At 35.0% G+C, this 26,455-nt stretch overlaps 4 protein-coding genes across 4 annotated transcripts; 1 reads left to right on the top strand and 3 right to left on the bottom strand.

The window, feature by feature from the left end:
• Nucleotides 1-1,317: 1,317 nt before the first annotated feature.
• Nucleotides 1,318-3,405, bottom strand: LOC125203901 (small ribosomal subunit protein eS21y-like). The gene is made up of 4 exons (XM_048102412.2): nucleotides 3,284-3,405; nucleotides 2,677-2,777; nucleotides 2,421-2,553; nucleotides 1,318-1,524 (listed from the first exon to the last, which is right to left on the bottom strand). Exons 2-4 carry the CDS (start codon nucleotides 2,724-2,726, stop codon nucleotides 1,459-1,461), a joined length of 249 nt encoding a protein of 82 aa, XP_047958369.1. The 5' UTR covers nucleotides 2,727-2,777; nucleotides 3,284-3,405; the 3' UTR covers nucleotides 1,318-1,458.
• A 4,066-nt stretch (nucleotides 3,406-7,471) lies between these two features.
• On the top strand, nucleotides 7,472-8,269 carry LOC125204397 (rapid alkalinization factor-like). The gene has a single exon (XM_048103053.2). It carries the CDS (start codon nucleotides 7,629-7,631, stop codon nucleotides 7,971-7,973), a length of 345 nt encoding a protein of 114 aa, XP_047959010.1. The 5' UTR covers nucleotides 7,472-7,628; the 3' UTR covers nucleotides 7,974-8,269.
• An 868-nt stretch (nucleotides 8,270-9,137) lies between these two features.
• Nucleotides 9,138-14,148, bottom strand: LOC125203332 (ATP-dependent Clp protease proteolytic subunit-related protein 3, chloroplastic-like). Its single transcript, XM_048101655.2, has 10 exons — nucleotides 13,871-14,148; nucleotides 13,310-13,411; nucleotides 12,805-12,927; nucleotides 11,709-11,768; nucleotides 11,065-11,161; nucleotides 10,482-10,555; nucleotides 10,140-10,193; nucleotides 9,946-10,029; nucleotides 9,747-9,866; nucleotides 9,138-9,538 (listed from the first exon to the last, which is right to left on the bottom strand). The coding sequence occupies exons 1-9, from the start codon at nucleotides 14,117-14,119 to the stop codon at nucleotides 9,771-9,773; spliced, it is 939 nt and encodes a 312-aa protein (XP_047957612.1). The 5' UTR covers nucleotides 14,120-14,148; the 3' UTR covers nucleotides 9,138-9,538; nucleotides 9,747-9,770.
• A 296-nt stretch (nucleotides 14,149-14,444) lies between these two features.
• On the bottom strand, nucleotides 14,445-16,716 carry LOC125203283 (stress-related protein-like). The gene is made up of 3 exons (XM_048101592.2): nucleotides 16,566-16,716; nucleotides 16,249-16,479; nucleotides 14,445-15,236 (listed from the first exon to the last, which is right to left on the bottom strand). Exons 1-3 carry the CDS (start codon nucleotides 16,602-16,604, stop codon nucleotides 14,745-14,747), a joined length of 762 nt encoding a protein of 253 aa, XP_047957549.1. The 5' UTR covers nucleotides 16,605-16,716; the 3' UTR covers nucleotides 14,445-14,744.
• Between the last annotated feature and the right edge of the window lie 9,739 nt (nucleotides 16,717-26,455).

Raw genomic sequence — 26,455 nt, 5'->3', positions numbered from 1 at the left:
GGAAGCGCGTCTTGTTGACCTACAATGAGTTCAAGCCGAGAGGCGCCAAACCGCGTGACGCGGAACAGCTCCGGAAGAAGTTTGGGAGGATTCTGACACCCACCAAGAAGTTCGCGGGCATCTACGGCAACAACCTTCTCAACGCTGAGAGTGGCCGCAACGAAGCCGACGTGAAGGCTCTGTCTGTGTCCCAATACAACGCGCTATATAAGCCTAGGTTCAACCACTGGGAGGAGTTTCTCATTCTCGAGAACTGCCCGAAATTCAAGGCCATCTGTGCAGAGGAGACTGAGGGTCACGCGGCGAAGCGCAATAGACGCAACAGAGCCGGGAACTACAGCGGCAGCAGCGGCGGACAATCAATCGACCTCAACGACGCCCAGGCGGATGAGCCCTCTGATACACACACCAGGCGCTCACGCCCTCCGGGGAAGAAGGCCAGTATCCGCAGCGCCCGAATGTCTGCAGGTTCCTCCCGCTACTCGGCGGCCGCGTCTGGATCGCGAGGCGCGCAGGCGCCTTCTGGAGCTCAGTCCGTGGACCATGGGGCCCATGTGGTCTTGAACAGGAACCTGAATGTGCAGTTGATGAAACAACTGCAAGATAACTGCCGTTTCTATGAGTCGGCCACTGACCCGATCACCAAGGCGATATACTATGAGCTGATGTGTAGGATCAGAGAGGATCTGGGGCTGATTGGTCCAGGGGCGACGCCGGGGGCGGCGGGGGCAGGGGCGGCGGCGCCGGGGGGAGTGGGCGACGAAGATGAGGCACCGGATTCCGACTCCGCGACCGAGTAGATGGTGGCGGTGTTTTTATTTGTTTTTGTATGTTTTTTTTTTAAATGTTCGTTATGTAATTTTCCGATATCCATGAATACAACGAATATTTGGTCTCATCGAACTTTTTAATTTTATTATTATCTCGTTCTCTAATTATTTATAGTCCGATAATTTTAATTGTAGTTGAATTAAAAAATACAACTAAAATAAAGTGAAATTTGTCCACCAAAAAGTGTCCACTATTACTGCAGACACTTTTTTTTTTGGCTGTGGACAAATAAAATGGGGCTATGGATAAAAAAAAGAAAGTTGTCCGCCAAAAAGCATCCACCTGATGCTCTAATACAGTACTACAAAACAATACTTCATTTACTTTACATTGGACAAAAGACAAAGGGCAAACTTTCATTGATTAGGGTTCTTAATTAGCGGTGTTTTAACAGTTGTCTCATACTGCATAATTGATGAAAAAAATACTCTATAAAGAACAAAAGGTAAGACAGTTTAAGGAAGGTTTTTATCTACTAATCCTAAATTAAGTAAAACAATATAGATTAAAGATAGATGTGTCGTGAAACTTCAACTGCACATCTTCAAATGTATTAGGTAATACTGATAATTCTCAGACTATTTTAAAGAAACTTCAAAAAAACAATCTTGCCATTACAACTCCCGTTTACTGTTGTTGGGCTTCAACTTTCTTTTTCTGCCACAGCCTATCAAGCGCACTGTCGGCATCACCCTGCACAACAGAGTTTCCCATCCTCATAAAATATTAATCACATATGCCACAGGACAACATTCTTCTACCATACTATAAAACTTCACAAGGTTAGCAAAATGAGAGAAGTGAAAAGAACCAAAAGAAAGTTTAGACGTCGCATTCTGCACTAAAGTGTCAAAGGAGATTCTAGTAGTGGAAGGAAGCACCACACTTGACATTAACACCAAGATTCAACACCAAACATATGGACCTAGTTTAGAGGAAAAGGTCAACTAGACCTACTATGTTAAGTGTATAATTTCATGGCAGAACACTTATTTCTGAGCCATTTGATTCCATTTTTTTCTTACAGATATTAGTCTACATGTAGTATTGAGCCCTTTTTCACAACAATCTTCTTAGAATTAGAATGTAATGATGACAAGTGAGAGCTAAAAAGTGCAGTAATATCATAATAGAGATGATATAACCACATCTGAAGCACATACAACATACTCGAAATAGAGGGAAAAAAGTGCAGCAGTATTACAGCCCAAGTGGCATAAATTGCCGAGAGAGTTCATAAGATTTATAGTAATGAGTTTCTCCTTGTCAACCAAATAAATTGACGAGACAACTATACAGGGAAATGCTATGTCCAAGTTTTGAAAGCTTTGGCAATTTCAATACAGCCCCTTGTTTCCAAAATAATTTCACTCTTCCAAAATACAACCTTTTGGTTCCCAAATTCTTTTGATAAATAATTTTCCCCAATGTTCAGATTTTTTTTCCAAACACCAAAGTGCAACATAATCATTATCCTACGTTACTACAACAGGATAGTCTCACTCATTAGGGTTAGTTAGAAGAGCCAAGAAACATTGAATCAGTTAAACAATGAACTTAAAATGAAAACAAGTGCACAAAACACTTGCCTGGGCGCGAATGAAACCACAAAGAGCAAAAGTTGAGAATTGGCCAGTGTATCTGCCACTCTCATCCAAATGACCAACATTGATCTGGACGGATGCATGATCCTTGGAAGTGATCAGCCTGTTAGTGGCCGAGCTGCATTATAAACACGTATATAATCAGTAATGTCTATGCACAATGACCTTTTCACAATTTTATACATCACGGCTACCAAATGAACAAAAAAATTGAAATTAGTTCTTCAAACAATATACACACCATTTCCGTGGGATATAAAGATCCATGTTCTGCCCTTCTTCATTCTGCATATTGACCAAGTCTTTTAAGCACTTGAGAAATACTATGAAATAACCAAGTACCTGAGTCAAGGAAACAACGATTAACAGTCTAGCTGTGTATCACGAATAATGATCAGATACGAACTCTGCCCATCAATATCGCATAGTCTTATATTCATCAAGTATAATAACTTAAAAATTTAATCTTAACAATCGGTCAATTATAATAAGTACAAATTAAGGTCTTTCATTCAAACCAATCATCCAAATTACAACAATCATAACATTGTGAATTCATATCGTGCAGATCAGTACGAATCAATTTCGTAAAAAAACAAGTTGTCACGCTCCGCCACTACAGATTTGCTATTATCGATAAGATACTTCAAATTCATCCTAGATAGAGTTTTATTTCGTCGATAAGAATAACCATCCGCAATAGGGCAGCATTACATACACATATATACAAGTTTACAAAATCTAGGGGGAAGGATAAAGATGAGATGCTGAAAGATATCTCAAGCAAAATGGCCATATTATTTTCAGAATTAACATTCGCAGAAGGGGAGGTAGAGACTAGAGAGTACCTGAAGAAGGAGATGCGGGAAACAAAGGCTGGAGCTGCTGAACGATGGCGGCTTTAACTAATCTTCTTATATGAGAAGCAGCCCAAAACCCTAACCCACTGGATTTTGTGACTGTTTCTTTTTTGTTGATTAATTCAGCCCATTTGATTATGCCCCACTGGCCCACTTATTACAAATAAAAAATAGGGTAAATAATCGATTTTTTAAAATTATTAGGGTGTTTAATTGAAAATATCATATTTTAAAGATTATCAATAATTTTCTTTGTTTTATTTTTAATAATAAAATATTTTTTAAAAATAAATCTGATAAACAAAAATATTGATGTGACAATCAAAATTTATGTGGCAAAGATGCAGGAAATGTTCCAAAACACGATATGTTGCTCATGGGTCGGTTCCGATTCATGATCTTCTTAAACCGGAACTAGCGGTTCTAGACCGTTACCGCCCATTTATGCATCTTAGGCATCTCTGGTCACGAGTTTGAATTTGTTAGAGATGAAACTATAAACTAGTTTTGCACTACTACTTATGTAAAAAACTTAGTATTGTTGCATTATGATTTGTTAAACTACTACATTTTTAATCGAACTCTAACTCATATTGATCTTATTAAATCATCTAACAAAATTACCATATATATAACGTAATCTATGTATAATTAATTAGCTGGCAATTTTTTATCCTCCACACGAAAATAATGGGTTTGGGCCAAACCTTAATGGGTTCATATCCTTATTGGGTTGACCTGTCAGAACCCGAAAATTTCAGGTTGAATGTGAATTGGATACGGATAACCCATTATGAAAGAATATTATTATTTTTATTATTTATATATATATTTTAAATAATGCTTTAGTTTAGTTATTTAATTTGTTGTAAATCAGGTTTAAATTATGGAAAATTGATTTTTATCATGTAAATCAAATTTAAAATTAGGTTTAATCGTATAATATTGGGTTCAGGTCGTTATTGTGTCGTGTCAACCCATATTCTATTGTGTCATTAACGGATTCGTGTCGGATTCGGGTCGTGTTCAGGTTTGAGGGTAGCAGGTCGGATTCGTGTTCGGATTTGCAGTTTCCTTAACAGATCGGATTTGATCAAATTAGAAGACCTTGTACGGGTGGACTTTTTGGCAATATTCAACTTTTTCTATGTGAGTTTTTTTAATTCTGAGTTGCATTTTCTAGCCCATTTTCCGCAAGTAGTGGCTGCCCTCTATTAGAATCCTAATTAAAGAAGCAAAAAGGTCCCCAAATCAAAAGAAAAGAGGGGCAAAACTACAGTAGTAGTCGGAAGCATGACCTAAACAATAATTTATTTATGTTGTCAATATTACTAGTAGTAGTATATTTCAATTATAATTACATAATACTAGTGTCCATATGATCTGTGAAAATAATAGGTAGAATCTGGCTTGAAATAAAATTAAAATAAAATGTTGGTGTAATGTAGCAGTGGCCTCCGTGATTAAACTAGAACTAGCTTGCAACTCGTCAAAATTTGGATCAGAAATCACTATGATTCATGACGGGGTCTTTAGTGTATAAAATGCAGTAGTTTTTAATGTGACAATTTAAATGAGACTATGATAGAATACTCTTCTTTTTAGAGTCATTTCTCTGTTTTGAGCATTCTATAGTATTAGAGTCATTTCAAAACCTGAGTTCAAATCTTACTACTGCTGAGTAGTTGCTTCTATCTCTCAGGCACAAGTGTGTGGCCTTTGGAGATGAGTTTTTGGCGGTTAGTGAGTTAAAGCCTACCTCTTAACGGGCTACTGTGTACCCTGATTGAACCCCCTCACATGATGTCAGACCGAAGTGTGAGGGCCGCCAAGAAGACGGAATCGCCATTTTTTGTTGCAATAAAACTAATACTCCTCACACTACTTTATTAATATAAAAGTACTCGCTCCGTCCCGACTAATATGACACATTTCTTGGCCGGCACATAATTTTAGGAGTTATTGATTAAAGTGCTTAATTGGAGAGAGAAAAGGTGGGTGTAAGTATAAAAACAGAGAGAAAGAAAGATGAATATTTTAATAGAAGTGATAAAAAGTGGTTGAGTGTATTGTTTGGAGAGAGAAAGTTTTCAAAAAAGGAAATTTGTCAGTTGGGGCAAACTAAAAAGGAAAACGTCTCATCTTAAGCAGAACGGGGGGAGTATATAAAAATGGGTCCCATGTTACACTATCTTTTTCCACTTACTTCCATTTGTAGTACCCCAATTTAGGAGCCCCTGTTGATCATTTTTTAGGGTCCCACTTTAAGAGTTCAGGTTGGAATATTTCAGAAATGATAATAGGCCCCACATTCCACTAACCTTTTTTCGCTCACATTTTATTATAAAGCTAATATATAAATTAGGACTCACATTCCACTATATCTTTTTCACCCACTTTCCTTTACATTTTTTTAAAGAGTGAACTACAAAATTGACCCCTACGTATGACAAGTCAAACGCTAGAGGTACCCATGTTTAAAAAAATGCGTTGTTAGCCTCTACGTATGGATATAATATTATCTCAGACCCTTTTTCACTATTTTGAGTCTTTTATACCCTTTTTCCTCATTTTTAACCTAAATGTAATTCCAAGGATGTTTTAGTCTTTTTCATTTTTATTACTATGCCTATGTTTATTTTATATTAAAATATTATTTTCATTTAATCCATAAATATTGTAAATTTAATTAGATTGATAAATAAAAATACTTATCAATAGTTATCGTAAGAATAATTTATATTTTTATTTTAGTTAGATATGTTTTTATAAATAGTGGAGTAATTTTTTTTAAAGAAAACCGTAAATTATGTAATAGTAATTAAATTAGATTGATGAATAAAAATACTTATCAATAGTTATCGTAAGAATGATTTATGTTTTTATTTCAGTTAGATATGTTTTTGTAAAAAGTAATTTTTTTAAATAAACCGTAAATCATGTAATAGATGATATGATATATAAAAAAATTACTATTACATAATTTACGGTTTTCTTTAAAAAAATTACTATTTATAAAAACATATCTAACTAAAATAAAAACATAAATTATTCTTATGATAACTATTGATAAGTATTTTAATTTATTAATTTAATTATATTTACAATATTTATGGATTAAATGAAAATAATATTTTAATATAAAATAAACATGATACATATTAACAAAAATGAGAAAGACTAAAACACCCTTGGAATTACATTTATGTTAAAAGTGAGGGAAAATGGTATAAAAGACTCAAAATAGTGAAAAAGAGTCTGAAATGATATTATACCCATACGTAGAGACTAACAACGCATTTTTTAAAACATGGGTACCTCTAGCGTTCGACTTGTCATACGTAGGGGTCAATTTTGTAGTTCACTCTTTTTAAAATCCGCATCGAACTCAAATGTGACTCCTAAAGTGAGACATGGGAGTATTTCATAAAATTCGTACTGAACTCAAAAGAGACTCATAAGAGTGTCCCCAATAAAGCGGAATATCCACATCACAGCCACATAAAACTTGTCCGCCTAGTCAGCAAAGCCACAAAAACTTTCTGCCTAGTCACCACAGCCACAAAAACTTATCCAGCCACAATGACATCCACGCCACAACCACAAATCACATTATTTTATCAATTGTTGGTATATTTTAAACTTATAGAATAAAATTAAAAAAATTGAGATTGGAGATTGGAACAGAATGAAAAAAAAAATGAATTGAGAATAGGTTGTATTTATAGAAATAAATTAAGAAAAGAAAATCGGAAATATGCTACCGCGGCTCCGTCGCAAAGACCGCCGCTCCGCCTCATCCACGCCGCGTATCCAGCGACTCCTCCACCGCCACAGTGCCCCCACTGTGTACACTCTAATGACGTTGAGAGTAACACTTCTTCTAACTCTTATTTTCTCCCTCTATCTTACTTTATTATCTCTATTTTCTTCTCTGTTAAACTTGATGATCTTTTTATTGTAACATTACATATCTTTTTCTTAATATATGTATCCGAAAGAAATGCTTCAACTACTATGACAGAGAGTATATTAATATTGTCTAAAAATAAATTGTAAATATATTTTTAGAAATAGGAGTATTATTTGTAAAATTATTTTGAATGTTAAAGTTTGTCAGCGCAATTATTAGCCCTTCAATTACGCGTCGTCCCCATATATCTTCAAATTTCAATCAACCAGTCTTGCATTAGCTGTTTAACCTTTCTTTTTTCTCTCTCCCTTTCTCTCGTCCTTCCATCTTCGCCAATCTAGAGAGTGAAACTCTAGATCGAGAAGAATACAATATATATCGCAGATTGTGAGTAATTAAGAAGAAGAGGTTTCGTTTGTAATGGCAGGCACTTGGAAATTGCTGTTGGCAATATGCTTAATCGCGTGTCTCATACTCCCACACGCAATGGCCACGGCAGAGACGGCGTGGGTGATGCCAGCGGTTAGATCGGGGTGCAGGGGCACCGTGGCGGAGTGTCTGGCCAACGAGGAGGAGGAATTCGAGCTGGATTCGGAGTCGAACAGGCGCATCCTAGCCACGCGCCGCTACATCAGCTACGGCGCTCTGCAAAGGAACAATGTGCCGTGCTCGCGGCGCGGCGCGTCCTACTACAACTGCCGCCCCGGTGCTCAGGCCAACCCCTACCGGCGCGGCTGCAGCGCCATCACACGTTGCAGGAGCTGAATTCCGCATCTAATATTCTTTCTTATTTTCTTCCTTGGGAAATACTACTATTAATTTTACTTTTCAATTCTTCATTTTGTTTTGATTTCATCTTTTTTTGGGGTGGGGGTGTTTGTTATACACGGAATTAATAATTGAATATACATTGGTGTGTTGTTAATTGTTATGTTGTGCTTATCTTTCTTGAGATTATTTGATTTGTTTTTTCACAATCTGCATAGATTTTCACATCTTAAATGGAATAGAATTTTGTATTATTGTGATGATGTATTCAATGAAAATTTATTCTTGGGATCTTTGCATAATCGAAAAAATGATAATGTCGATCAATAACTCAAATTCTCAGTGTTAATTTCATTTACTACTACGAACACATATGAGGATCACCCAAAAATAACAAAGAGGGACCTCTCGCATATTGCATTTATTGTGTTTGTGTTACAAAATTGGAGAGTGCTTGATTTGATGGGAAGAGCCAGATAGATAACAACTCACACCACAGCTGGATGAGGATGGTAGGCCCTTAACGAATATGGGATTCGGGATAATTATTTCTTTTTTATATGTGTGCATAAATAAGTATTCTCATAGCATCTAGTGGCCATCAGCCATCTACCTACCACCAACTCCATTTTATTTTTCTTTTCAGTCCACGGAACAATATTCCATTTTATGTTTATTTTGCAACCCTCTGTGTCGCATAACATTTCCCTCTTTAGCCTATGATTATATACTCATTTTCTTTCACATTTCTTCAAATTATAATTGTAAAACCTTAGTTTTATAATTGACTTCTATAAAGATATGGTTTAATGTAATAACGATTATATCACCTCTAGTCAGTAATTACTACCAAGATATCAGGAATGAAAATTACAAAGGTAAATATGCATTTCAACTATTCATAAAGGAATTTCAATCTTAAAGATTTGCCAAATTTCAAATTAGCCCCTTTGTTCGAAAAGAAAAACTCGTCAACACAATATTTCAATCTTAAACAGAAACAATATTTGCCCTTCATGTTAACACAAATACCGTTACGCACACCTCTGTATTATTTGTGTTACAATGCCACTTTTAATCTTTTTCATAGTTATGGTTGCATTTATGTTTCTAGTGGTAGTTTTGCAATCATGACAAATGTTCAAATCCTCCAATCGCACATAAAAGAAACAGGCAATAGTAGAAGAAAATTTTGTTCAGGAATGGGTATTGTACAAGGCTTGCATCAAATTTAAGCATACGACTAACTATAATGTCAACAAACCTTTAGGTGATGAAGTGCTATTGAAGAGTGAAGAGCTAAATCAAACATGGCATGATAAAATTCCATTAAATATTAACCTCAATATATTTCATCACAGTGCTCTTCTTGGAGGCTTTGTCATCGAGAACTTTAGCTGCACCCCATCACCCGATTATGCTCACCTTCACGAGCTCACCGTAGTTGATTACAATCGTGTGGTGACCGTATTGGCTTAAGCTATGAAACCAGCTGTATATGCTTGAAATCAAAGCTTGGACGAGTAATGAGCATGATCTGTTTTGTTGCAGACAGAAAAATCCTGCGTCGATTCAATCAGACACGTCATAAATATCTACACAAAAGCCAATATAACTATTTTCACCTTATATGACTAATTAATTGGAACAGCTCTCAATTAGAAGACTTCTAAAAGCAAACATGGTTATTACACACGATTGTGAAGTACTAATGCTTATACGTGATGAAAATCAAGGGAGACTAATATACTACAGAGAGGGGAAGTTTACCTCCTAAGTAGTATTTGAAAGCAACTACATTGCATCAAGAACTTTGATCCCGGCATTCTTATCCCACTCTTCCGGAGGGGCAGCATCTGCCATAATCTTTTCCTGTCCGCGCCAAAGTATCTGAATCCAAACGTTACATCAAGAGTCTAGAGCCAAGGTCATCGGTGTAAAAAGTAGGGTACAGTCGGAAACAACTCACCTTATCAATGACACCAAATTCTTTAGCTCTAGTAGAGTCCATATAAAATGGCCTTTTCATCACATTGGCCACTGTCTCTTCTGACTGACCAAATGAAATGGAAACTGATGAATTTTATTTCATAAATAAACAAGCTTGAAAATAGTTCAACGTATATTTTCTCCCAAAAAAAGAAATTTGACATATCAACTCACGTTTCCAGTGTGCTTAGCTAGAAGTTTAACAAGGACATCCCTGTTTATTATCACCTACAAAAGCAGCCCAATAAGTTGCAGAAACAGATTAATAGACTTTTGTCAAAAAAGCCTAAAACATTGTCAGTAAAGATCACAAGTCCCAATATGGAAGGAACTGCGTTATTTTACCCCAAATACATACATCTGTGCCCCTATGATGCCACATGCATGGATTAAAAATACCCACTATATTTGGTTTCCAATATTATATTGCTTATTATGCACTTATTATTACCACTACGCATGGATTAAAAACTTCCAGTCAGATGTAGTAAGAGGCAGCAACGAGCTCAAACTTGCCTCTTTTGCACGAATCAAAACATCACTGGCTGGCATTAAACCAGAGGATGGCACACGGGGCTGTTGAATCATAGCTGAACAAGAAAGTTATGACTGAACTCAGAAAAGTGATAGAGAAACTACTTGCGAGTTGCACAAAAAATAAATAAATTAAAGGGTCATTTGTCAGTACTGTAAATTCATGAATTATCCATTTTCCAGTTTATAATACCAACTTTAAAATCTGCCAGTAAATTAGTCAACTATTGATTCCATCTGATTTTATTACCATGGAGGATGCTGGTCAATATTCATTTATTGACATGGATAGTTGGAAATTTGATGTGGCATAATCAGCGATAAATAGGAAGCCCCAGAAGCCCCACTGCTTCATATCCTTTCCATGTCAGTTTCACAGCTATCCATGTCAAATTGTCAATACAAACATTGACTAGAATCATCTATGATTACAAAATCAAATAAAACTAATTGTTAAATGGTTTACGGGAAGATTTAAAGTTGGTACGCAAAACCAAAAAGTGGTGAAAGTATAACAATTTACGGGCAAATAACACAAAATTTAATGCAAGAAACTGAAAACTACCTTTGGCATGTGGCATCATGAACCTTTTGCCTTTGCTTCCAGCAGAGAGTAAGAGGCATGCATGACCTATAGCAGCTCCAACAGCAACAGTATGTATCTGCATATGAGATTAAGTATAAAGGTAACCAGACACTAGGTATCATTTAAAACAAGTCGAGGCATGCTATTACAAAATGCAACTTAAAACTAGGCTAAGAAAGTGATACCTATCTTTGTCAAAAAGTTTGAGCACTAACTGCCATAATAATTACAAAAATGACCCATGTGATGTGATATATTATATTTGCAGAAAACAGGATAACATCAGTTCTGGAGAAGGTAGTTTTTTCTTTAGAAGATCCTGACCACAAGGCAGTGAGGCAATATGCAAGTTCATATACGGCATGAAATCAGGATGTATTGTTCATAAATTTGCATGTAGCTACATTTTCCAACTAATAGCTATAGATAACTGTACGCTACCAAATTCAGTCAAGTAAAACCAAAAAAGCCACCACATCAAAGTAAATCATCTTGAAAGCACACTGCACACATAGGACATTCTCAACAAACTACCCAACTTTAGGCATTTAAAGCATCTAAACAAGCAATGCGAGCCAGCATGATTAATTTATATGAAGTACTTGTACACACAGGAACCATACCTCATTCTTCAATTGCATCATAGCATCATAAATTGCGAAACCTTCAGTCTCCATTCCAACCTTGCATAATAGAATATTTCAATTATTACTAAGAATGCACGCAAAATAAATTCAATGAGGAAATTCAATGACAAAGAAATGGTTTAACAATGAATATGCAACAGCTGAAAAAAAGTTACAACACATAAGTGGTTTAGAGGAGAAGATATAAAATTACAAATGGACCCCCTAAAATTAGAAGGAAAACCAATAAGCTGCAATTTCGTAAAGCAATAAGAAAATTGAGACAGACAATGCAAAACTAATAACTATAATGAGAAGTAAACAAAGTACAGTAAAATTATAAAAACTAATTATGGGATCAAATTGGAGCTTAAGCTTTGTTTTCTCATTAAGCACAATATACTGAAAATCTTTCATTCAACACTTAAGTTTGAGATCAGCAAAAACCAATATAACTTCACCTGAACAGAATATAGATATAATACTATCCACCGAGGGTGGCAGTTTGTGTTATTGCACTATGTGTGTTATTGCATCTATCATGCGTTGTTTATCCAATTTATTTCATCATAAACATAAAGTCATAAAGACAAGTATAACTGCAACCGAATATGAATATTCATGTTTCCTAGTTGTGTTGGTGTTGAATCTGTCTGGTCATTCCATATCATGTCATTTTTCGCTATAATTCATGCTTGCTATCATTTCCTATCTTGCTACATTTAGGCGGTGTTTCCAAGTCATTCCAAGGATCCCCAATCCTATTAACCGAATATATTTCAAGACCAAGCAAATATTGACATGATGTTCACCACTCTCTTTTTTCATTCAAATAAAATGGTACTGATGGTTTAAAGGAGACTATCAATCTTAAAACACGAAAGACAACTGCTAACACTCTATGGTTCAATTGCGTTTAATCAGGATAGAAACTCCTGCCCATGGGAGGGGAGCAACAGCTGGAAACAACTGCTACAGAAAATTTATGTAATGAAGGGACTGTACAGGGACGAGAGAGCCTAAGAGAATACGAGATCGCATCTTTTGAATAAAATTTGAAGGCAACTACGAAGTTAATCACTTAAAGTCTCACCGTTTCACCATCATCACGAGTTGTTCCAGTGGAATTTATGTAGAGATAAACTGGCTCTTTGGGATCCATCCACTGAAGGTACATCAACTCAGCTACAATAAGCTCAGTAACAGCTGGAACCAACTGAAACCAGAAAGGTCCATATTATTTGCATGAATTAAGCTAAATTGTTATCCGGAATCTGAACAAAATAATAAGAATAACACAACTTCCATCTAAGAACCACTTGGATGTTCTAGCACAGCACTGAAACACACTTATAGGTGGTCTCATGTCAAGAGCATGCCAATTAACAAAAATCAGTTGAGTAGGATGTGGAAGAGGAACAAGTTATTTGGTAGGTTGGTGCATATGATATGGAGTACATACATGTACTACTTTTTTTTCTGAATACTTTCTATTAGTTCCATAATGACCTAAATCTGATTCAAAGTTCTTCATCTTTCACTTTAATATCAGGAATGTAATATGCTAAAAGAGGGAAGAGTAGAGTCAAACTAGTAACCGGCATGCCAATGTACACTATTCTTCCGTGCAGCAATAGTGAAGGTAAGTCTGGTGGAGGTCTTCTTGGTCTGTGCTCGTTGTACGAAACGGATCTCTCTACCTGTTTCAAGCAACAACAATAATATTCATAAGTGAAAAGTTCACTACTGTAAAATTGTGATTTCTCCACAAAAAGAAGAAGAAGTTAATTTTCAAAGCAGAAGAGCCTAATCTCTTCATTTTAGTAGGAAATGATCAAAGTAGAAGAGCCCAAGCTGTTCATTTTACTCAAGGATACTGAGATTATATGGCATAGGCATATGGTAAACGTGAAGGACCAGTTCAATTCGATTTCAAGGATCTTCAACAGAGGCTCACATGTATAAGTGTTGAATCTTTATCTGTTGACAGTTGCATCAAGATTTCATAGTTTCTAATTTCCTCTCCAGATACATAAAACCGAATTGCAAACAATAATTCTCATTCTATCAAAATGAAAAAATCAAGCAGTCGAGGAGTAAACGGTTGAAACTCGAAGTGAGAGAACAATTGCAAGCACAAAAGTAGAAACAGTAAATACCTGGGCAGGGGTAGCCATGAGGGTTGGGGAGTCGAAAACGTCCAAAAATGGTGGCGTATCGGAGTTTTTGGGTCTGTTGAGGAGCGTATCTGGAGAGGTGGCGGCAAGGGAGGCGAGCCTCGATAGGAAGGGGTCTTTAGGGTTGAGTGGAGCCATAGGAATTTTAGCGCAGTTGATTACACCGATACCACGCCGTTTGGAGGAGCAGCAGAGAGGCGAAGCCATGGGCATCCGCAGACAGTTAGCCATTGTAACTTTGCCTTCGAGTTTTGGTTCAAAGACACGAAGCTGTGTTATCAAACCATCCATACCCGATTTCACCTCCGATTCGGGTCGGGTCGGGTCGGGCAACAACTGTATAAGTTGTCAAATACTCCTAGTACTTGTTTCCTTTTCTATTTAAATTATGGTTATGATTATGAATTATGATGGTTATAATTCATTATTCAAGATTGAATCGAAGATCTATTCCTTTTGCTCTTGTTTCTAGTGATGAGCTAGATTTGTGTACCTCCCTAAGATACAAGGAATATGCGCAGTGTTGGGTTAAAAGTTGTGAGAGAGAAACACATCATGCAATTTAAAACTACACCTGTTATTCTAATACATGTCTCACCATGAATCAATTACAAAGGGGAAGGGAATGAGAATCAATCATATAAGCTCCACCAAAAATAAGTAGCAAACAATAAAACAACTCACATTTACCAAGTTGAAGCCATGGTAAATCTGATCCCCTCTCTCAGTACATGATCCATATGTCCCAACTCAGTTACCAAATACTACTACTACTAGTTTTTAAAAACTGCTTAAAAAAGGTACCTACTGCTAGTTAAAGAAGATAACTCTGTGGTTCCCACCTGCTAAACAATGATTACTTGGCCTTGATTTCTTCCCCTCCGCGGCCTCCATCAATCACTACAGGCTTCATATTCTCAGTCCTCAGAGCCTCAGCAATCTTCTCAACAGGTATGATAGGAAGATGTGCTGCCACCTTGTACCCATTCTTAGCAGCAACTTCAACCTTCTGATTGTACATCTCCGAGCAATAACCTGCCACTGGACCAGCAGCTAGAGCGGCTCGTTGGAAGAGAGCGTACTGGTTCAGCAAATGCCATACATACAGTGCATACTCCTCAGTCACCGGTTCATACTTGGTGTAGAAATCTTTGGCTACTGGCTCATACTTGACATACACAGATTTTGCAAGTCCAGAAGCCGTCTCCACCATCCCGGTTTTCTGGACATCAGCCATCACACATCGAGCAGCAACAGGTGCTCTCCGAGCTTGGTTGAAGGCTTTGAAAGATGCACGTCTCAGAGATGAGGGCACGTACTTCTTCATTCTGTGCACAGATTCATCAACCTGCATAATCCCGTACAGTTTGGTTTATCCTTTTATTCTGCAGGATGAAAATAAATTGATCTCTCCACTAGAGGCTGTCATTTTCCAAGAATAAATACCAATTGATTCTGTGTGGAGTCGAAGGTGAATCCCTTCATGAAAAAAGGATGGAGAAATGGTCCATCAATAGCATAAGAGATCATCTATATTCAAGCATTTAAACAAGTGGAGCAATGTTCAAATTACGAGTTCATCATACATTGTGTCACAGGATAACATAAAAGTTGGTGTTTTAAGGAGGAGCTCAAAAGTGAACCACACAATCTTAAATCAGTTGTACAGTAATAATGAATGAGAAATTAGAGGAACCGATCAAAAACTTTCCTCTGAGATCAAAACGAACTTCATTTGTGTTAAACAAGTTCTGTAGCCTCACAACTATCCGAATGCCAAAACAAAAAGAAGGATCTCTTGATCACTCTTAGGAAAATAAAGATCTTCAATTGTGATTTTAAATTATATGGAAAAGAGAGTATTTGGTTTCTCTTTTAAACTAATTGGGTCAATGTATAGAAAAAATAAAGAAAATAGCTCTGAATGAACTCAATCCAACAGCTTCAACCTCCGGCAATGCCACTGCGGCATTTATTTTTCTAAACAGAACCTCTTCATCACCATCCATATCATGCCATAATTACATACTCATACTCAAGGCATTATTTCCTTGAAATTCTAAAAAAAGATGAATTAAGGAAAATGCCTAAATCCAGATAACAAGATCATCAAGCCACACCAGCTTTGTGAGATCACTTAACAAATTTATACAAATTTTTGCATTGGACTAGTTAATTAAATCAACCTAACTGAGAATTATATTCTTTATCAAGGCCTCAGCAAATCGGTAATAAGATCAAACAAACAAAATCGGAAATGATCGAAATAAACAAAAACAGATAATCGGAGAAGAGATTACGTGAATATTTTAGTTTGAATTTCATTGTAGATCAGATGATGATATTAAATGGCGTTGTACCTTGCGATCCGCAAAGGTGAGGAGTTGAATGGGGAGATGGTGTGTTTTGGCGTAAAGCGGGGCAATAAGTGTCCTGACAGAGTCCTCAAGGACGCAAATAGTGGGCCTGAGGCGGCCGGATCTCTCCTTGGCGAAACCGTAGATGGTGGCGATGAGCATCATCAAATGAATGGTGGCGACAACCACGAAATCCAAGTACTTGAGCCTCGACCTGTTCTCATCGCCCCTCGCCTTCAATTTCACACAAACCAATTTGCCATTCATTCATTAATTAATACATGAAATCAAATCGGATGATTGATGGCGGGCAGGCTTACGGATTTAGGTTGTTGGAGACTGCAATCTGTTTTTGCCATGACGAATTACAGCAGCGCTAATCTCCTCTCCTCTGTCTGCTTCTTCTTCGTCTTCCGATCTAGAGGGATTTTTTTGTTAATGAGAGAGAAGAGAGGTTATTGTGTGTGTGTGTGTGTGTGTGTGTTTGAAACAAATTAATGACATGCAAATATGTTAACTCTTCTCATATTTTTATTTCTTTTCAAAATAAAAGAATATTTCCATGAAAGTAGTAAGAACCACGCGACTATGCTTTTGTTTCAGATATACCAACATTAACGATTTTGTAACACAACACACACCCGTCGGATAATTAAAATCCGTTGAATTCTAACATATTACTATATCAATATGAAATTTTAATCGTATAATATCAGGTTTTAAAAAATAATTTATTCATGTATTAATATCAAGTTTTAATCATATAATATCTTTAAAAACATGTTTAATCATGCATGTAATTTTAGGTTTTAATAATCTACTATAAATCATTATTAGGTTATTATCGTATCGTGTAAATCTTTATTATACCATGTTGAAAACGAGTTCATGTCATATACGGATCAGGTCTGCGTTTGCCTTATTCAGTGTGAGAGTTTTCTTAACAGGCATGATTCGGGTTAGGCCTTATCAACCCGCATGATCATAGGCCACCTCAATCTTCATATCCTTAGCCCCACTTTTCATTAGTGAATAAGTATAAACTATTTTTGTATTGTTAAAACCTTTTTTTGGCCAATGTACTGTGGAGTATTTCACGTATAATCACGACAAAGTACTTATATGAAGCATTACTATTAAAAGTCAATTTAAATAGATAAAAATAATATAAATAAATTTGTCACGGAGTATTTAGAACTAAGATTGATTTGAATCCTAATACTATAATTATATCCTTGATTTAAGTTAAGTTGTCTACTGTAAGAGTTCCAGTCGAGAAGAATAAAATGCATCTTTGTGAAATACGTACAACATCAAAATTATGTAATACTATAATAAGCTTTTTGCCTGAACTTGTTAAATTACTTATCTACTTGAACTTGACTCTGTCAATGTGGCTCTCTACTCAATTGTTTTTTTGGTGGTCCAAGAGTCCCATGCAGCCATGCTGTTAATATTTATCATAAGAAATTTAGATATATAAGAAAAGGGTTGGTAATTACTTACCTTATAAGATCACAATATGTAAAAATGGACACTTCTATAGTAGTATTGATATTAGATTAGTACCTTGAGAGAATAAGTATAAGAAAGTATAGTCTCTCAGAAAATGGGATGAGATGAATTAGCGGAGTTGCTAGTTAGAAAGACAGTAGTGGATCGAAGGTTGGAAGTGTTTTGTTTGTTAGCGGAGTTGGCAAGGATGAACAATGGTTTAGGAAATGGAAGGTTGATCACATCTAGCCAAACAAAATAGACGTACGCATTGCAAAGCTAGAGAAAGTTGTTGGCTTGAATTAGTGATTAATGATTTATCCATTTGTTTGTTGGAAATGAATTTTCTGCTTACCAAGCAAACTTATAAAATTCAAACTTAAAAACATTTGGAATGGTGCACATTTTCTTTTAAGTCGATCAATTTGTCCGTAAAATATCCTTAATTAATACAGCTTGAAGCAAGTTGGTCCAAAACTAAGTGAGTCAAGTGGATGAAATGAGAAAAACACTCAACCTTGTAATCAATTAGTATACCAGAAAAGTGAGTTTGGAATTTAACATATTGAGATAAGATGAGGGAGAGGAATTGAGAGTGACGTGTTTGAAAAAAAGATGATGAGTGTGCCAAAATTAGAGGGGACAATAGTCAATAGGGGGAAGAGAATATTTATAGAGGTCACATTTACAAAATGAATAGGGCATTGCGTGTCCTAGCCCTTGTCTCAGGACACACACACACACATAAGAAGTACTACTAGTACTAGCTTGTTGTTGGGTTGGATAGTAAATCATGTGTATATGTGTGTCCCTCCATTTACACTCCACTTGCGATCATCATTACGCCATCTCTCTCTCATTTAAGTACTCCATATTGGGGTGAACTGAAGTGAATTCCCGACATGATTTCTTGTTGAAATGAAAAGCTGCAAAACCCCCCACTTTCTAAGGCAGAAAAGATATTAAGTTTGCTTGTGTGGATGGATTTCCAATTCCAACTCAAGTGAATTCTCTTTTCTTTTCTCGGATTCTAATTTACATCTGCACACTTTGACATTCTTATCATCCCTACTTCGCATTATTCTTATTACCCACAATGACAATCCTCATCCTCCTTACTGCACGCCACTTCATGGATTCATATTCGTACTCCAATCCTAGTAATTTGGAATAAACGTGTCACTACTTAATATTCTTGCTGCACATAGTCATACAAGAGATGATCCCGCACCGCGCCCATGCACTTGTATGACCACGCTCACACACTCCCCGTCGTACCCAATCATAGCATTCACGTTACATCATTTTTTCTTTTAATTTCAAGTTATACTCCCTCCGTACACCATTTAAAGAACCCTTTTGACTTGGTACAAGTTTTAACAAATTGTTTCACTTTGTGAAGAAAAGTAGATAAAGGAAGTTAGTGGAACGTGAGACTCATTTAAAGTATTGGTTTTATATTGAATTGTAAATGTAAAAAGTTCTGTGGGATGTGAGGTCCCGTACTAAAAGTGGAATAATGTAAATGGTTCTATAAATCGTGAACAAACCAAAATGACAAAATGGTTCTTTAAATGGTGGACGGAGGGAGTATTTTTTATTCATAAATACCCTCAGTTATTATTTCATGCTTATTCTCAATTTTTACCCACAGTTTATATTTTTAATTTTTTTTTACAAAATTTATAAATTATTATTAACAGTTTCACTTTAACAAAATTTATAAAAATTAAATCTCAATTTGTTATGTTTCTCTATAGTTTCAACCAAAATGAATAACATAACAAATAGAGCTTTTGATTTTTAAAATTTTGAAATATTATAATTGTCAATTAAATTTGTTTAATCAAACTAAATACTTATTGTCCCCTTGAAAATAGAAATTCTTTCTTTTCATCCCCTGAAAAATTAATTGCCATATCAAATAAAATAATTAAGAAAAAATGAATTAAACTAGATAGAGTATAAACTATAAAGTGTAATGTAAGTTTTAAAACAAATCAAACATTAGTCGTAACTTATTTAGTTCAAACACAGTAATTTAATAACAATTTATTAAATTAACCCTATATATACATATATTACAAGTAAGTAGAGATTTAATAAATACATATATATAAATAAAAGAAGAGAGAGGCTTCGTAAACAGAAAAAGTCATGCAGTAAAAGATGGAAGAAAAGATATTTATAACCATTTAGGGTTGAGGGGTAAAAGTGGAAGAAATGACCTCAAATGATATTTTGCATTTTCAGATATATAGTGTGATTCTTTCTGAGTTACAAACATACCTCATATAATTTTAAGAATGAACTAAAAAAATAGTCCATGAACTATGTGTTTATCTCATCAATGAACCCTAGACTTTTAAAATATCCCCAGACAACTCTGGGCTAAGCGTTTATCTCAAAAATGGTTTTTTTCACTGTTTCGTGACGAAAAGACCCTTTTGGGGGGTTTGGGGGAGGGGGGTTGGGCAATTTGGTCTTTTTACATTTTAAATCTGATATTATTTCAGTAATGTACTAAATCTGATATTATTTCAAAATTATCATTCTTCTTCCCTTTTGTCATCCTTCACTTTCTTTCTTTATTTCAATATTAGATTTAATTTTATAAAATTAAATTTTAAATTTTGATTTTTAAATATCAATAAAAAAAATTTTATTATTAAAAATACTATTAAATAACAAATTAATAGTTTTAATCAATATTTGATAGTGTCTAATATTTAATCAATAAGGTACGACGACGGCTTAGTTTTAATCAATATTTAATATTTTTAATCATAAATATATCATATAACACGATTTATTCCGAAATAAATATGCATCTAATGTAAGACTAATATAATTTTTGTCACGAAACAGTGAAAAAAGGGTATTTTCGTCACGAAACAGTAAAAAATAACCGTTTTCGAGATAAACACTTAGTCCAGGGTTGTCTGAGAATATTTTGAAAGTTCATAGTTCATTGGCAAAATAAACGCATAGTCTAGAGACTATTTTTGTAGTTCACTCTAATCTTATAGGTGCAAACATCATCTTTTTAGAGATCAAACTTAAAAGTTCACTCTAATAGACTAATACTACATTCGTCCCACTTTAAGCAGTGGCAAATGAAATATATAGCGCGTGGGGGGTTACAGATATTGCCTCAAATATTGAGCGAATAATTGTCCCATAATAATTGTCACTTTTTTCCATTTCAGTTCGTTCCACAATAATTGTCACACTTTATTTTTACCATAAATGATAAATAAGTCTCACATATCACTAACTCATTCCATTCATATTTTATTATAAAACTAATATAAAAAGTGGGTCTCACACTCCACTAACTTTTCCAACCAACTTTTCTTAAAACCCGTGCCCACAATAAAAGTGACAATTATTGTGGGACGGAGGGAATACGAATTATTTTATTAAAACATTAATAAATACTTAAAAAATAAAATTTAAAAATATTGTTATGCAGAAAATATATACTCTATTTATTAATTAAATCCACCAATTTTCATTGATGAAAGAACCATTAATTAAAAAAATCATTAGTTAAAGAATTAGTGAAGGGAGTATCAGCCGGTGGTGTTATTAGAAATGATGTCGGGGTCTAGTTTAAAGGATACTCCAGAAATTTAGGACATCGTTCAGTAATTGTGGCTGAATTGTGGGCCATATATGATGGTTTGCCGCTTGCCTGAGATAATGGAATACAAAATCTTGAAGTCAAGAGTGACAATCAAGCCGTGGTCTTTATGATTAACTCGAACAGAGGGGATGGAAGCTACTTCAGTCTCATTCAAAATATTTGGAGAATGTGTGACAGAAACTGGTATGTGGTAGTGAAGTACGTATATCGTGAGGCTAATTCGGTTGCAAATTATTTGGCAAGCTGGTCTTCTGGTCGGGATACATGTTTGTATTTGCATGATGAGCCACCAATTGGGGTTGGAAACTTATTATTGAGCGATCGTTTGGGAATTGCATATATTCAGGCTGGATAGGCTGTAGTATTTTTGTTAAAAAAAAAATGGACTAAAGAAACCTTTAGTTAAAGAAATCAATTTTTAGTGTTTTAGAATTTAAGAAATTAATTATGGAAAACCCTTCTTCTACATTCTTCTCCAAAAAACCAGCGAAACTAAAAAAAATAAAATAAAAAACAACGCTTCCTTGTGCGACATCGCGACCTGCCGCGCCTCCATTGGCGCCCGTCATGCTGCCACTCCGTCGCGGCTCCCCTTCATTCATATACTATGGATGCTCTCACTATACATGTTTCTTTGACAATTGGCTCATGGTCTAATAATTTAGTGACCAAGTATATGAGCAAGTCGTGAGTGTCTCTCACTGTGGAGTATTAATTATAAGAAACACAAGAATAACAAAATTTGTAATAGGATAACCCAGTACTTAAAAATTTTGAGTACTCCTACTATATATGAAGTGAAACAAATAGATCAAAATTAAATGTTTTTGAGAAATTTCTTTCAGGCAATGAGTTGTCGTTCTAACGCAGATGTACGTCATAGGTGATTTATTACATGTATATATATATATATATATAAAATTAAAATAATTGAACGTATATAACTTTTATAAAATATGCACAATGTGACAATGTGTGTGAATTAATGGAGTACTGCTGTGTATATTCAATGACGACATTGATTTTTATATTTATTTTGAAGCAACCGGTGACATTAATTGTTGATAAAATGGGACCATTTTATAATCGACATAGAATACGAAGAATTTTTAACTCGAGTTTTAAATTTTGAAAACTAGAGGATAATTAATAAAATCCCATGAAGAAAAATGTAGCAAAACAAACATCAGACCCCAAGAGATTTTACATTAAAATTTTCTGAACTGCTGAAAATCTAAGGAGAAAATCCAAGCGCCTAGCTAGATCACCACACACACCCCTTAATGTGTATATATACATGATATATGAGCTACTGACAGATAGTATATGTTTGCAGCAAATGTTACAGTTTCATTTCATGCTGTCTCCACTTGTATCCGGAGTTATATGGACCCCCATGTGTACTTCATTGCATAAATTGTCTGCTACAAAACAACCACAGAAAGAGAGAGAGATATACAAGTATATATATAAAAGAGAGAGATTTGAATTGAGGTGAATGTTTACTAGCAAAGTGAGGTAGTGAGTGAACCTAGCTAAGCTGGGGGTGCGGAACCCTTGTTGGAGAAGGAGACCACGTGCAATTAATTAACACAGGTTGCCTTGCAAATTTTTGCACGTGCCCTGCTTCTCCAACGGGAGCTACGCGCCCGATTACCATTGCTGAATAACAAATGTCACAATGTTATTGTTGTTGCTGTAATAGCAAAATGAGGCATATATTTATAGGGGGTGAGAGAGGAGAGAGAAAGGGTAGTAGGGTTAAAAATTACTATTGTTGGAGTGGGCATTCTTTAAAGATTCATCATCATCTCGACTGGAAGGAAAAGCAAACAAGTAAATGGTCATTGATTTTGTATACCAATGATAATATCTCTTCTTCTTCTTTTAATTTTCTTTTCTTCTTTTTATAAATAGACAAAATTAATTGATTGCGCAGATTGGGAAGCAAGCTGGCCATGGAAAAGAACAAAGAAAAAAGGCCGCTTTAATTGGAAGGATGAGACATTCACTACTTTTTCTTTATTTTTATTTCATTATGGAGTGGAGTATTAATTGTTTCACGCAATATCTCAGATTTGACCTCTACTATCATACTCCACACGCATCCATCCACATTTTTTTCCCTTATAAATAAATTGGAAAATGGATGAAGATTAATTTCTCAAAAGGTGACTGGTATCGCATGGTTAATGCAAAATCTGATATTTTCTCTTAACTCATAAATCGTACACCACAATTAACAAAAATATTAAAGTAAATGTAATTTTTTATTGCCTGAATATTCATATGTAATCTAATCTATCAACCATTTTTCAATTCTATAATTAATTTAACTTTGACCAATGGCGGATCCGGGGTACGAGCTAGGGGGCAACCTCCCCTTTCCGGCGACCCACTACCATGGACTCCAATGTGAATTTTTCATCGTCGCCCACTCTAATAGTTTTCGACATCCCTTCATTAGCTTTCTACAAATTTTATTTCGTCCCTCTATTTCAAGATCCTGAATCCGCTACGGATTTGACCCATTAATATTCAAACTACAAAAAGTTATGCATGCAACTCTACCGCCCCCAACTAATTTAATAATTTTCAAACTGATGTTGATTTCACAATAATCATGTTCATGTTCCACTTTTAAATACGAAATTTTTTATCAGAAATATAAGTGAATATTTGTCCGCTAATTATCAGAAATATAGCAAAATATAATTGCTAATTATCAGTGAATATTTGTCCACTGTAAATTCATTGATAATTTATTACAAATGACATTTGTTTGTTGCTACTTACTAATGAATATCAATCTGCTACAATCACTACAAAAAAAATGCAAAATACTGACGGAATTAGTGACGGCATTTAATAGCTCAACAACTAGTGACAGAATTAATGACAAAAATGTTCCAGTCACTAATTAGTGACAGATTACCCGTCACTAATGCGAAGTAGTCGCCTATGTTTTCCGTCATAATAACTTTAGTGACGGAAAATCCGTCACTAAATCTTTTTACTGACAAGTTTATTATCAACCGAAACTTGACCTGTCACTAGTCTGTTACGTGAAGAAATTTACTAATTAGTGGCGAAAATATCCGTCACTAATTGGCGAGTGTTTTTGTAGTGAATATTGTTGGTAATTTATTACCAATGACATTTGTTCATTGCTACTTACCAGTGACCATCAATCTGTTGCTATATACGCTACTAATTATGACGTGTGATCGATGCATCAAAATCCATCATAAATTTGCTACTAATTCCGCTTGTAAAACTACTAGTGGACATTCCGCCGCCAATTCGCTACTAATAGCAACATACTATATATGCTAGTAATTTTCGCTGGTAAACTATGAGTTTTCTTTAGTGATTCGCTCAATGTTAAATTGTCTTACTTAAGATTAATTTTTCACATGGATGATTATGACTCATAGTTCGAGACCTATCAAACGTGACATTGTCCCAGGATTAAACATTTAGTCTTATCTATCCAACCAAACAACATTCATATATAAGACACGTGAATCTTATCTATTTATCAAATTGAACACTTTCGAGTGTAAATTGGTCAAATTCGATAGTTTAAGATTAAATTTCTTTAGAAAGAGATATGCTTTGGCATAAGATTTCAAATGAAGAATACGTTTGGCTTAGTTAAATCAGAATAAATAGTTTATATTTGTACACGAGGTGTGATCAATTGCTAACTTTCTCAAGTTGTTAACTCTGTTAACTTATGAACACAGTTTATTAAAAATATCAACACGATGACATTAAAATGTTAACACATAATTTTGTTGTCATTTCAATATATTGTGTTGACATTTTTCACTGTGTTAATGAGTTAGCAGAGTTAGCAACTTAAAAGGCTAGCAATACAACACACCCCATCTGTACACAGTATGATAAACTACTCTCAAAACTTGTAAATTTAAATGCCATAGCCAACTCATATTTTATAGTGTAATAACACGCATATTGTATTATTTTCTTTAATCTTCATGTGCGTGCCTTAAATTTGCCTCTTTCGAATCACATACGAGATTATACTAGTAGTTATTTGAATAGCTATATACATTCCTATGCATATATGTATATGGAGTTTCTTTGTGTTAAATGTTAATTAACAATGCTATTATATATACATAACATAAATAAAATAAGTAAACACAAAATGAAACCAGTGATCCACTTTGATATAGTATTTCTTCTCCTTTTAATATTGCTTCGAGTTACTTTAGAGAAAAAGGGAAATAGTGAGTGATTCTTTGGATAAAATATGTGTTTTGTGCATTGAAAGATATTAACTATTTATGTGTTCTTGCCGTTTCTCTTTTTTTATTAGTAAATTATCATAAATTTAAAGGTTCACGTCATACGTCATGATACGTAGACTTAAATTCGAGACTTAGCCTCGGATATTAACCACTCGGTTTTCTCATTTATGTGTTCTTGCAGTTTCTCTTTTTTATTAGTAAATTACCATAAATTTAAAGGTTCACATATGATCATACGTCATGATACGTAGACTTAAATTCGAGACTTAGTCACAGATATTAACCACTCGGTTAACTCATACATGTGGAACAATAAAAATGTTGAAGGAATAAAATACAACCAAGAAGTGTTTTAATACATTAATGTTTGTTGGAATATTTGTACAATATTTAAAGAAATAACCTGGATATAACAATAAAATTTTGGAAGGAATCACAATTCGTTATGGGAAATGAATATTATTCCGGTCTTTTTTTCTCTATTTCTTTCGGAATTTCTAATCATGGTTCAACCGAGAACCGAACCGAAAATGTCGGTTTTCAGTTAACCGAGAACCAAAAATGTCGGTCACGGTTCAGGTCGGGTTAGGAGACCCGCTTTGACATCGGTTATTGGTTACCGAACCGAAAACCGACTAATTAAGCCCAAGGCCACGAGCCACATATATTCAGACTCATATTTATATGGGCCTCGAGCCACATATATCTTTTATAACAATGTTTTGCATTCTTGTTATGTTGTAAAAGTCGATGTGGGAATTGGGATAATCTTAAGATACATAAGTGA

Source organism: Salvia hispanica, chromosome 6 (genome assembly GCF_029641045.1).
Source record: "Salvia hispanica isolate PSC_SH4W2 chromosome 6, Shi_PSC_v1, whole genome shotgun sequence".
Classification (NCBI taxonomy): Eukaryota; Viridiplantae; Streptophyta; class Magnoliopsida; order Lamiales; family Lamiaceae; genus Salvia; species Salvia hispanica.
The sequence above is the reverse complement of the archived record's forward strand: the minus strand, read 5'-3'. Positions and strand labels throughout refer to the sequence as shown.